This window comes from Wyeomyia smithii, chromosome 3 (genome assembly GCF_029784165.1).
Source record: "Wyeomyia smithii strain HCP4-BCI-WySm-NY-G18 chromosome 3, ASM2978416v1, whole genome shotgun sequence".
In the NCBI taxonomy this organism is placed as follows: Eukaryota; Metazoa; Arthropoda; class Insecta; order Diptera; family Culicidae; genus Wyeomyia; species Wyeomyia smithii.
In genome coordinates, this window is record NC_073696.1 from 131702733 (window position 1) to 131716340 (window position 13608).

Below are 13608 nucleotides of genomic sequence, written 5' to 3' on the forward strand. Positions count from 1 at the left end.
TAGTTTGTCGTATACCTTTCGTGAAAATAGTTAATTTGAATAACTCAAATCATAAACAATAAATTGTTGAAAGCTTTCGATTCAGCCGTTTGTGTTTCAGCCTTTTGTGATTCGGCCGTTCGATTGAATCAACCAATTATTCAATTATTGATCTCTTAGAGACATGTTTTGGATACTCTCATAAGTGACCTGAAATCCGGTTCAATATAAAGCTAAATTATTTGATATCGAACCAAGGGAATAAATGCTACGCTTTTCTCAATGATGATGAAAAATAAACAAAAATGAACCAATGTAGATTTTTTTTGTAAGATTTGAACCACTGCGACCATTATTATGACCTTTTGTGGTACCAATGTAGATGATATCTTCAGTAAATTGCTTTTTCAGTGAAGCAGTAATTTTCACAGTTCCATCGAAATTTATAATACTTAATGCGGTGTCAACATATATAAATATACATATATTTATATATAATGTTTCAAATAGAAGCAATTTGCTTACCTCGAAATATTTTGATTTGATAGCCGCTGCGATAGAGGTGTCAATGATTGATCTGAAGTCCGATTTCGTACACAGGATATACTAGAACATGGCTGTTGAACACCGTTCACTTGAATTTCATGTGTACAACTGCAGCATCGATCACTCCCCGTAGAGGAGCCGCCGCTGATACTGTTAGTACTACTGTTGGTATTGTGTTCATTTTTATCACGCTGATTGTGGTGTGCAGTTTTATCCTTCGCTTTGTCTCTTCGATGACCACTACTTCCACGTTTAGTCCCTGTCTGTTGCTGTTGAGATAAGCTGGTATTTGCAGTAACCAGTTGTGCTTGAGACTGAGATTGTGATGAATGTTTCTTGCTACTGGAGTTAGAACTGCTATTACTATTACTATTATTTTCATCCGTATTAGACACTGGTAGTGAACTGGTTCCATTTTGCTCTGCTTTCACAATTTCATGTTTAGCCTCAGAAGTTTTAGTACCTGGTTTGGTACGTTTGATTTTCATTTTTAAGCCTTTATCTAAAGTGGCTTGATGATCAACAGCAAGTTTGGTGGCTGATTTTCCACCTGAACCGCCTGTCGTTGATGACATTGTGCTTGAGCTGCTACTTCGGCTGCTCTTCAGTGTGTCAATGTCACCACCAATGTTATTGCAGTTGTTATTGCTGTTACTATTAGAATTATGGTGTTTCAATCCAGCAATATCCGAGGTTGTGAGGGATTGTAAATTCGATTGTTTACTACTGTTTAGCTGGCTAAGTAGAACAGAGTGCCTGGAAAGATTACTTGAATTTCGATTTCCAGAATCCGTTGATTTGTGATGATGATGGTGATGGTGGTGGTGATGGTGTCCAGAAGAAAGTGATGAGGAAGAGGAAGAGGAAGAGGAGGAGTGATGTTTTGAAGTAGAAGACGTGTTTCCTCCTTTCGTTGACGTGGTTGCTGAAGCAATGGACTTGCTACCACTAGCGGAAGCAACAATCCCCTTTGTAAAACACACTATCTCTGGATCAAACTCCTTAAGTAATCCGACCGGCAAATTTAAGTTTGATGTTCTTTTCGAATTATTGGTATTAGTTTCACTTCTCAATGTGCTTGTAGAAGATTCGGCCGGTATTACAGCCGAAAATTGAGATGTTGTAGGCGACGTCACAGTCCTGGAATCGACTAAAGCTTGCGCTGATGGATTCTGATGATGTTGATTACTGACGGATGATTTTTCAATATCTGCATCTAAGTCAATGATCAAATCGCCTATACCTACATCCCATTCGTTATCGTCGTATTCAAAATTGGAGTCTTTATTTATATCACTGGTTGCCGATATCGATGGGTTCGATATTTGATTTGACGGCGTGGATACTTGTGCTCCTGGCGTTTGATTTTGATTCAATAAAGCCGAATGGTGTTGTTGTTTGTGACTTACCGTATTATTGTTCAGATGACTACTACTAAGATTTAATTTGTTATTGCTGTCTGTTGCTTGGTTCGTTAAAACCACCTTGTTTTGGTGGTGGCTGGTGCTCGCCTCGGTACGTTTCATTGAATCCATGCAGAAAGTGCAAAAAGGGCATCCGCTACTGGCGGGCCCTCGAATGACGATAGTTTTTCTTCGCTAAAGTTTGAAAACAATGACGAAGAAAAATCAAAGCAAATTAATACAAATACAAGTGCGAATGTGTATTGCAGTTCGTTCCAGTTTGCTGTAAAACTTTCAAGTGGTTCGTCGATATTGTAACTGTGGATTGGCTCGTTGTTCTCACATACGTTACGGCGGGAGACGAAGGGCCCCAGCCCTTGGGTCAGTACGACCATTTTAAGCTGCAAAGAGACAGAGAAAAAAAATAATAATCAGAAACATTAGCTATAACCAATAAAATCAATAAAAATGTCGTGTCTCAGAAATGGCTAAACTGATATTTACGAATGAAAGATTTTATTGCCATATACATACAGGGGATAGTCAAAATAAGTGGGATAGGCAAAATTCTGATGAAATTTGAAATGCCGTAGCTTTGCCAAAAGTTATTCGATTTTAATAATTCGAACACTATTGAACTGGAAAATTTTTGAAGTTTCATTTTCTGACCTCAGATCTGGCCTAGGTCACTGGATGTAGGATATATTCCTGAGTTCCGGTAGGCAAGAAAACCTGCTAATTTTTGGATGGATTTGGTAATGGGTTACCTGATAAAAATGCTTATTTGCATCATTGGCATAGATGACAAAATCATTTCTGAAGCGAATGGTTCATCAAGATCTGGAATCAGCCAAGAACTCATCGAGAAATGGCTATTTTTCATCCGGAAGTCCTCAGAGGAATCTTTAATAGGGGACATTTACGTTTTTGCACCAAATGTAGCGTGTGACACTTATATCTTCAGGATTTTTCCCAAGGAATCTTTCAAAAGACATATTTTTAAATAAAGGCTTCCTTGGCCACTTCTGGAACAACCTGGATGCCACGAAAGAACTCGTAGTGAGGGAATTTTCATTTCTGCATCAAAGTATAGTATTCGACACCTCTATCTTCAGGATTTTTCATCAGGAATAATCGAAAAGACATATTTCTGAATACAGACTACGTTGGCAAAAACCGGAACAATCTAAATGCCCCGGAGGGACCAGGAAAGGGGACATTTGCATTTTTACATCAAATATAGCGTGTGACACCTCTATCTTCAGGAGTTTTGATCGGGCATCTTCCGAAAGACATTTTTCTGGATATAGGCTGCATTGGCCACTTTCGGAACAACCTGGATGCCCCGGATGAACCCGTAGTGGGAGAATTTACATTTCTGCATCAAATTCATTTTATTCAAAAATGCAAATGCCCGCACTCATAGTTCCTACAAGGCATCCGGATCGCTCCGGCAGTGACCAATGCAGCCTATATTCAGTAATATGTCTTTTGGAAGATGCCCGATAAAAATCATGAAGATAGAGGCTATATTTCATGCAGAAATGTAAACGTCCCCACTCCGGGTTCCTACTGGGCATCCGGATCGTTCCGATTGTGACCAACGTAGTCTGTATTAAAAAATATGTCTTTTGGATGATTCTTGGTGAAAAATCCTGAAGATACAGGTGTCGCACGCTATATTTTGATGCAGAAATGTAAATTCTCCCACTACGGGTTCCTTCGGGGCATCCAAGTGATTCCGGAAGTGGTCAATACAGCCTATGTTCAGGAATATGTCTTTTGGAAGATTCGTGATGAAAAATCCTGAAAATAGAGATGTCACACGCTATATTTGATGCAAAAACGTAAATGTCCCTTACTAAAGGTTCATCTGAAGACTTCCGGATGAAAAATAGCCATTTCTCGATGAGTTCTTGGCCGATTCCGGGTCTTGATGAACCATTCGCTTCAGAAATGATTTTTTCATCTATGTCAATGATGCAAATAAGCATTTTTATCAGGTAAACCATTGACAAATCCATCCAAAAATTAGCAGGTTTGATATGCCTACCGGAACTCAGGAATATTTCCTACATCCGGTGACCTAGGCCAGATCTGAGGTTAGAAAACGAAACTTCAAAAGTTTTAAATTCAATGGTGATAGAATTATTAAAATCGAACAACATTTGCCAAAGCTACAGCGTTTCAAATTTCACCAAAATTTTGCCTATCCTACTTATTTTGACTATCCCCTGTATGTTGGTGATAAATACAGGTGAACTTAAATATAAGGTACGTTTCGATTTTTAATTTGTACTTTATATCGAATTGTATCTTATATCGAATCATGAAACATTCTTAACAATAGGGCTTCAAATACACTAAAGTCGCTTTTCACGCGGGGGATACGTGCCGCGTAAAAAAAACGCGTAAATTCCGGAATCCGCGTAGAAAAGCGCGTAAATTCTGGAATCCGCATAAAAAAAACAGCGTTAATTCTGCATTCCGAGTGAAGGGAAACCGAAATCCGCGCAAAAAAAATACCGCGTAGTTTCCGGAATCCGCGTAAAAAACACCGCGTAAATTCCCGAATCCGCATAAAAAAAACCGCGTAAATTCCGGAATCTGCGTAGAAAAAGCCGCGTAAAAAGCAACCTTAGTGTACTTTATTTTGTTGTCATTCGTCTACGTGTAATTTATGTTGGAAATAGAATCCAACTATAAGTGTAAACCAACTCGTTTTAAGTGTAATTTGAATCACATAGTTTCTTGGCTTTTCAGAAGATCTTTTAACCGCGTGTAATAGTTTACTTCCAAAAAGTATGTCATCTAGAAAAAAAAAAGAAAAAAATCAAGCCGTTATGTTATAACTACTTTTTTTTCAACATTAATTTACATTCATACAAATTTGTATTGAAACTACTTCTTTTTTTCTTCTCGTTGTTATTTATTTTTCGCTTCAATGTTTAAAAACCATGAATATCTGCTTACGGGTTGAGGACTTTTCCAATAATTTCCTCATCTTTCAGGATTCCGGAATCCGCATTTTCTTTTCTTTACACATAAGGGTGGCTCAAAATTGCACTTTGCACACTGGCTTGAAACGTGAAAAACGTGATCGTCAACCTTTTGAGTGTAAAAATGCCATTTAATTGCTATAGCGTATTTGTCAAATTTTTTGTATAACTTAAGGGAAATTTTTTTATACAAATAGATTTTTGATTAATCTGCCTAATAGTGAGATGAAAATTAAATTTTTTCACTAGTTGTCAAATCAAAATGAAGTCTTTAGCAAAGTTGGTTCTATCTCTTGAAAATCGACCACATACAGGTAGTTTTATATACACATTCTTGAAATGTTTGAAAATCAAAGAATACCAATCATTCTGAGTGTGATTTCAGAGAACAACAGACATTTTTGAGAAATAGATCATTCTGCCGAACATACCTTAAGCATATTTTTATATAGGTTATATAACGTTTTTGATAATAAAATGCACCTTTTCAAATCAAAATTTTTTGCTTCTACTTAGAGTGTACAAGTGCGAGTTTAGAGAAAAAAGTGGGAGGGTGGTTTCCAAGACACGACCGCATAGTTGACGTAGGACTGCAATAGTTTTATATTTTCTTTTGAGGCTCGGTTTGATTTGAGCTCGTTTTACCTTTGGCACGGTTCGATTTTGGCACACATGTGCCAAAAACGAGCGATTATGTTAAATCACATCTTTCAGTTTTCTTGCTTTTTTAACCAATTTAAGGTCAACATCCTTTAAAAGAAAGGTTTTTTGGTTTATGTTGCCGAATCGGATGACCGGAGTCGGTAAAACGGTTTCTGAGATATGACCAGAACATGTTCCGGTAATATAATGATCATGATTAAAGTAGTACTATGCCTCTAATTACTCGGGTGGTAAAATCAAGTATCTAGGTCGTCAGCCTAAATTCATCACACCTCAAACGACTTGGAATTTAAACTAGTTTATTGGTGACCATATCTAGTGTTAGTTTCCTTGGCCACTTAAAAAGTAAAAAAGTCATGAACAGAGAACCGTTCATTTTTTGCATGGTCCGATTTTGGCAACAGAAAAATTTCTGACGTGTTGCCAGAATCGAACGGGGTCTGTATTTTTATAATTTGAAAATTTCCTGCAGGTACAAGTGCATATTTACAGAAAATTAGAAATTAACATAGAATTTTATAAACATGTTAACATTCAATTCAGGTCAATTTTAACATTTTATCAGTAAACAGAATCAGAAAAAATGTAATCAGTTTCAAGATACCAAAAAAACACGAAGATGCCACATTTGAAAGTCATATATCTGTTATCTTCAAAAATAAACCGGGTTAGAAACATAAACTACATTTGCCTCAGCAATTAAGGTTTGCATACACGCAAAAGTTGAAGTCTTGTACAATCATTGTGTCTTCCCGATTCGCACAAATGTTGCACAATTAATGTGTGAAACGCATAACGCAACAGTTGTACTGCGAATACATTGACATAGAATGAAATCAGAATATGTACCATATACCGACACTTTATTTCTCACGTCGAGTGTATTAGTGACTGCTACTCATGGAGCAGTGCAAGCTGCAAACAACAACTTGTGAACTCACTAGATTTAAATAGCTATAATACTCGGGTTAGTAACGAAAGGCTGAAACTCAAAAGGCTGAAACCCGAAAGGCTGAAACTCGAAAGGCTGAAAAGTATGTTTCATAACGAAAGGCTGAATGCACAAAAGGCTGAAACCACAAAAGGCCGAATGAACGAAAGGCTGAAACTTTTGAATCATAATCGTTGAAAAATTCGAACACATGGATAACAAACCTTTATAAGGTGACAGAGTTCAATGTTAGAGTATTAATTGGTTTGTGCAATGGATAAATTTTCGGCAATATTTGAATCTATACACACTTGACTCTTGTACACGTTTCCTAGATGATTCAGGGCGAGACGGCCGAAGGCCGCGAGTGTGCGCCGGCGACCCGCCGTCGGAAGCGCCGGCCACTGCGGGGGGGCAGCCCCCCGCAGAAATCACCTCTGTATAGGTTCGTTCGTTTTCCTAGGTCTACTGACTCGTAGGGGTGATCCCCTAGTTTAGTCCGAACGAGCGATAGCGAGTAAGGACAGCATACAACTCGGACAATCGAGTCGGCCGCGAGCGTTCTTTTAGAAATGAACTTTGTGAATTTCAGCCTTATGATTTTTCAGCTTTCCGTGATTCAGCCTTATGTAGTTTTCAGCCTTTCGTGATTTCAGCCTTTCGAATTTCAGCCTTTCGTGTTTCAGCCTTTTGAGTTTCAGTCTTTCGTAGTAGACCCATAATACTCGATCGATTTATCTCCATTCCACAAAGCCACAAAAGCGTTGGTGATTTTTTATGGCAACACTTGTAAATTGTGAATAACTATTATTTGTCATTCTGTACACGCGCTTTTTTCTCAAGCGACGAGAGAAATTTCTCTCTCGCTCGTAGAATTTCCATGTATGTGCGACAAGAATAGACACGTCACATACAATTTGCAGGTTGCTCTTTCGCTCCTCTTTCGGTTCGGATTGCGACGCGCAAGGCGATATCTCGTTGCTTCAAGAAATGAGCGAGACACATACTTGATACCAGTGTTGTTAGTCTCACTCATACTGTCGGTTCGTGCTTGCTGCTATTCAGAGGAATGCATGAAGGAGAAAAAGTATCTCGGAAGCGTGTGTGCAAAAGACTTGAAAAGCGTAGCATATGTCTCGTCCTCAAGCAGAAAAAAGGAGAATGGTTTTGCTTCTCGCTCGCTTTGCAATGCTGCTTGATACCAGTTGAAACTGTTTAGGTGTAGTAGTTTGGAGCTGCCAAATACATTGGAGAAACGCTAGAGCATTAATTGCGTTATGCCCAACACGCAATCATTGTACTGGTTCCGAATTACATCAACAACTGCGCTAAAAACGCACAATTTTGTACTGGTTTCGCACCATCCAACTTTTGCGTGTAGTGTTGTTCAATTACAAGTAAGGTTATGAAAAGTAATATTTTCTTGTAGATGCTAATGTAACAAAAAAAATATTTAAAAATCAAAATACAAATGTGAGAACTCTAATTTCAAGATGAAATGAATTTGGTTTTCCTCTATACCGCCCCCACGAGAAGCAACTAGGATTGTCATATGGAACTAAATTAATTTAGCTAGCAAAATATAATCGTCAGATCAGCTCATTAAACTACCTGTTCAAAGATCTGTACAGAACATTTAGGTTTTTATTGTCTTTTAAATCCCCTATATTTAGTTATTCAAATAAATTTGAGAAAAACGGACTGTAGAGTTCAAAAATAAACAACGCACCAAATTTATATACCCTGCTATCTGCCTCTACCTACACGTACAGAATTTTGTTGTCCTCGGCGGCGCAGCGTATTTTGCGGCACCCGAATAATCATATTGAATATTTGCTATTATACGAAACAAGAAGAAGAAGACAATTCAAACGGTAATTTGATTGTGTTCCAGATCGCAACACGATACTTACGCGTTAACTCAACACGCCTTACTGTGCGTTGACAGCGGCAATGTAGTCTTCACTTGGCTTTGCTGCACACAAATGAATATTCAGTTCTTCTGCACTGATAGATGACGAATGACCAGCGCTCTATTCATACATTGCTCGGTGCAGTACTAGTGCCTGTTCCAAAATGTTTTCCTTCAAGACATCAGTTTTAATAAAATTCTAACAGCTGACGGCTCGTGAAAGTAAACATTAGTCGACCTATTGGGACGGGGCGATTCTGTCAAATTTTTTTTACAACTGCTATACACGATATCACAGCAGGCAGTTGGTGTCTACTCATAAAGTCTGTGCTAGGCGTGCTCGCATGTGATTGGTACATTGTTCGTGGAAATTCGACCTTGGAACTTTTCATCAATTTGCACTGTTTAACAATAAAGTAATAAAGATAAATGAAGAATCACAAAATTGTCCATCATTTCATCATTCCAACGACATATTGATTATTGTGATCCGTCAGGTGGTTACATCAGTATTACCGATTGAAATATTGCATTCCGCCGTCACACCTTGATTTTAGTTTTCTGCAGAATGTATCTCGATATAGTGCGGTTAGACGTAGTCCTACGTTAAAAAACTGGTTATGGAACATTTTTTAAAACATTTCTAGCAATTCGAGTTTCAACAGAATTTTGTAATTTCAAATTCCAAACAGATTCTCCAGGGATCAATCTTCAGGTTAATTTTTTTATCAGCTCCTCCGTTCCCATCCATGTTAAACCACACTATATCATGTTTTTTCAACAACAATAAATTTTACGACGGGTTTTCAAACTTCCGCCAGGTGTGACGTATTTTCTGGACACTCCCTAAATGATCAATAGTAACCAGAGAGGTTGACAAGGAAACCAATGTATTGTTTACAGAAGTTTCTATATAGCAAAATCATTTCAAATCGCCTGGAAATACGCGAAAATTTAATCGACCATTTTTGATTTGAATGAAACTTTGCACACGTATTTGGCTTAGCAAACTGAGCATTTTTCACAGGTGGAGAGATTTTTTACACCCATGAGTTACATTATAAAAGGGCGTTGCCTTTCGGCATAGGTTTTATTCGAAGCATTGTATCCCAGAAACCGTTGGTTGTATAGAAAAACTGTCTGAGAATGAGTTGTAGGGAATTAAAAATGCACCATAAAAAAAATATACACTGTACAAAAAAAATTTTTTTGACCAAAAAAAATTAAAAATAAATAATAAATTTCAATTTAAATAAAAAGGAACTTTTTAAAGAAACTTGACGTTAATACGCAACTTTTAAAAAAAAGTCCAGGATGGAGAAATGAAAAATGTTTTTTTTTATGGTAGATAAATTTTTTTATAAAAAATTCTAATTTAAACATTTTTCAAAATATTTGTATTCTGATGATCTTAAAAGATGCAGAGAGTCATTTTGAATCAAAAAGCTTTCAGTAGTAAACATTCTAAAGGCATTGGTTTTCGAGTTATTTCTAATTTAAGCTCGAAAAATCATAATTATTTAGGAAAATACACGTTTCTCTTAATTTGTCCATGGTTCTCCAGGAAAAAACCATACGTTCATTGGAATGCTTGATCAAAAATATACAATTCATTCTTTGACAACAAAACGATTGGGCGAACGGTTCTCAAGAAAAGAGTTAAATGTTCTAAGTGATATAAATATATATAAGAATCAAATATTGATTTTCGAGTTTTATTATCTAAGGAACATATTTTTTATGACATAGATACTTTACAGAACTAGTTTCACCTTATATATTATATACATCATAAGTAAATGATTCGTCATCTTTTGAAAACAGCTTCGTTTGTATCTTATTTTCTGAAGTCGGAACAAAAGAGTAATACTTTTGTGTGGCAGCTATCATTATAGATTTTTTGAAAATATTGCTCCATTCTGTTACTCCTTGTTCATATTCTTCATATGATATCTAACTAAATGACATTTTTGATGAATTTTTATTACAATCATACAATTCTTTTGCGCTTGTAATGGGATGTTCATGTTCTTTAGCTAAACTTACATTTCCTGCCATTCGTTTTAATATGCCACCAATTGCATCGCATGGGCCTTTACCATGAGAAGTCGCAAAAAATGCCACTCTGCATCGACGTTATATTTTGTTGCAAAGTTTTTTCTATTTTTATATTGTGAGGCAGCTCCATCAGACATTAATATCGCTTTTTTCAACTCTATTGTTGTTTTCAAAAAACTCATTAATTTGGCAATAAACACCTGAACCGCAACAGTATCATGATGTAGTACTTCCGATATTATGATGAAGCTGATATTCTTAAGTGTTCCAGATTCTGAATAGTAAACAACGAAGGGATGAGTGGTGACTTGACTATCATTCCAATAACTACACGAATCACAAATTGATAAAGACATATCAAAATGAGCTTGACTGTTCAATATTTTTAATTTTGCAATAACGTTTTCGTTTAATTTGCGCAAGCTTGATTCCATTTTCACTTTATTCATCTTCACAAAATGCAAACTGTTACTAACACATCTGGAGTAGTGCAATCGTATTTATATACGAAAACAGATATTATAGGTGACCCAGTAGTTATTGGTTGCGTACTTTACAAACAGTTATTATTAGTAAACAAGTAGGTAGTGTTGCACGACAAAGCTTTTTGATTCAAAATGACTCTCTGCATCTTTTAAGATCATCAGAATACAAGTATTTTGAAAAATGTTTAAATTAGAATTTTTATAAAAAAAATTATCTACCATAAAAAAAATATTTTTCATTTCTCCATCCTGAACGTCAAGTTTCTTTAAAAAAAAAATAAAAAAAATTCATCTCTTTTTTTTTTTAAATTGAAATTTAATGTTTATTTTTAATTTTATTTGGTCAAAACAAAATTTTTTGTACAGTGTATATTTTTTTATGGTGCATTTTTAATTCCCTACAACTCATTCTTAGACAGTTTTTCTATACAACCAACGGTTTCTGGGCTACAATGCTTCGAATAAAACCTATGCCAAAAGGCATACGCCCTTTTAGAATGTAACTCATGGGTGTGAAAAATCGCTCCATCTGTGGAAAATGCTCAGTTTGCTAAGCCAAATACGTGTGCAAAGTTTCATTCAAATCAAAAATGGTCGATATTCGACCATCGGTGATTTGGGATCTTGCTCTATACCAATTTCGGAGATATTTATAACAACATAAAAATATGTACCTTATATCGAGGTAAAATGTACCTTATATCGAGTGACGCTATATCTAAGATACTTTATAACAAGGGTTCCTTATATCGAAGTTCGCCTGTAGTACCAAACTAATTTAATTTAAAACGCTTTCTAAAAATAGAAAACAAACAATTTAGGGGAAAGTAGGTAAAGACGGACACTGCGGGTAAGATGGACACTTTTAATATTTCACAAACTAGAATGTATTATGATAGTTGAGTGATGCGAATACCTTCTTTATAGTGTGTTAATGCTTTTGAGTTGCATTATCGGTTTTCAGCAAGCAAACTGTCAAATTTGTAAGTAAAACAAAGAATATTTTCGTGAACGCGCAATTTGATGTAATTTTTATTCCACGGAAAATAGTGAAAAACTCGTGAAACTTACGTGTTTTCGTTTGTTCACAATAGTAAAGTGATTAATTAGTCTTTCCTCGGTTTTCTAGTGAAAATCCAGCAGATTTTCGATGTTCCGATGAAGAGCTACGATCGTTTGAAAAATTTACAACCATGTCAGGCAAGATGGACACACTAAGGTAGGGAAAGATGGACACACGGATTTTCCAAGAATTTTCACATGTAGCATCTGTTGTGTACTACAGATGTTCACAAAGTACACCCGCGAGAGAAACCAGCAGATATTAATCACTTAGCAATTAGAACAGGCCATATAGGCGAAGAATTTTCGCCTTCATCGAAACCCATCTTCTCAAACTGTTCACGTGATGTATAGATGGACTCTAATAACGTAGAGTAATGTATGGCCATCACTTAACACATAAATCAAAAGAATACTTAACGTACCACATCTTTTTTGTGAGTGTCCACCTTTACCTTTGTAGTGTCCATCTTACCCACCCCAAGTGTCCGTCTTTCCCAACCATGTCAAAAAACAGCAATTTATAGTCTTATTTTTGAAGACCGAAAACACATAAAACTTGGAGGAAGTTCACTAATACCAAAAATGATTATGAAAACAAATGACCTTAAGTTTCAATTTGTATGACTACTGCGATCTAAATAGCAATACCTAGGGAATTATTTAGATTGAACCTTAGGGTGTCCGTCTTTACCTACTTTCCCCTAAATGACGATTTTGGTACACATTTGACTGAAATCAGTTTCGACTGAGATAAGGAGGATTCATAACAATATTAGTTAAGGCCAAACGGTATTGAAGCCACGAATGGCCGACTTCGAGCCACCACTTCAAATTCTCAGAAGCACAAGATTCGTTAGCAGTTGATGCGTACCCTGTGTAAACGATATTTTATGTTTGCTGCGTTCGTTTCTACTTCTAAATAAAAAAAATATAATGGAAGACTGATTGATTCTAACGTCATAATATCTGTTGCATCCAAGATCATTGGGATAAAATAGAATCATGGAATCGGTTTCCCTGTGGTTAGCGATGTCGCTCGGCTAGCCCTCCCACACGGTTGTTATATTGGGTTCGATTCCCGATCAGGTCGAGGATCTTTTCGAGATGAAAATTTTCTCGACTTAGCACTGGGGCACGGTGTATCGTTGTACTTATCCTACAACATGCAAAATGTGCCGAAAACAATATCGATAGCAAATTCTCTCAACTAATCTAGTTGATCGAGACCGCAATAGCCCCCCAGGCTAGCGTGCGATATTGTTTTCGTGTTATTGTGGAATCGGTCGCAAAGGAATCACTTTTGATGTCAAATGAAGGTTGGACGAATCAACGCAAATGGTCAAATTGCCAAATTTGCATTTGCAAACACGAGAACAAAACTATAGTCTTATCGTATACTTGTAACTATGACCACAAAAGTTATATTTTCGTGAACCACAAATTAAGAGCTTTCGATTGGTGTATATATCATCGTTGTCCGATTCATTTGAAGAAAAAACATGTTCAAAGATGGCTAGACTCAGTTTTTCGAAAATTTCCCAGAAACTACTTAACCACAAATCACCAC

At 36.4% G+C, this 13608-nt stretch overlaps 1 protein-coding gene across 4 annotated transcripts in view; it reads right to left on the minus strand.

The window, feature by feature from the left end:
• Window positions 1-13608, minus strand: part of LOC129726997 (zinc finger protein 609) — an 85536-nt gene that overhangs the window by 24043 nt on the left and 47885 nt on the right. For all 4 annotated transcript variants that reach the window (XR_008728453.1, XM_055684329.1, XM_055684327.1 and 1 more), the window contains exon 2: window positions 505-2329. Coding sequence is in view for 3 of the 4 variants with exons in the window: in XM_055684329.1 (XP_055540304.1) it covers window positions 505-2060 (1556 nt within the window). In the remaining variant the exon portion in view is untranslated. The remainder of the gene's footprint in view (window positions 1-504; window positions 2330-13608) is intronic.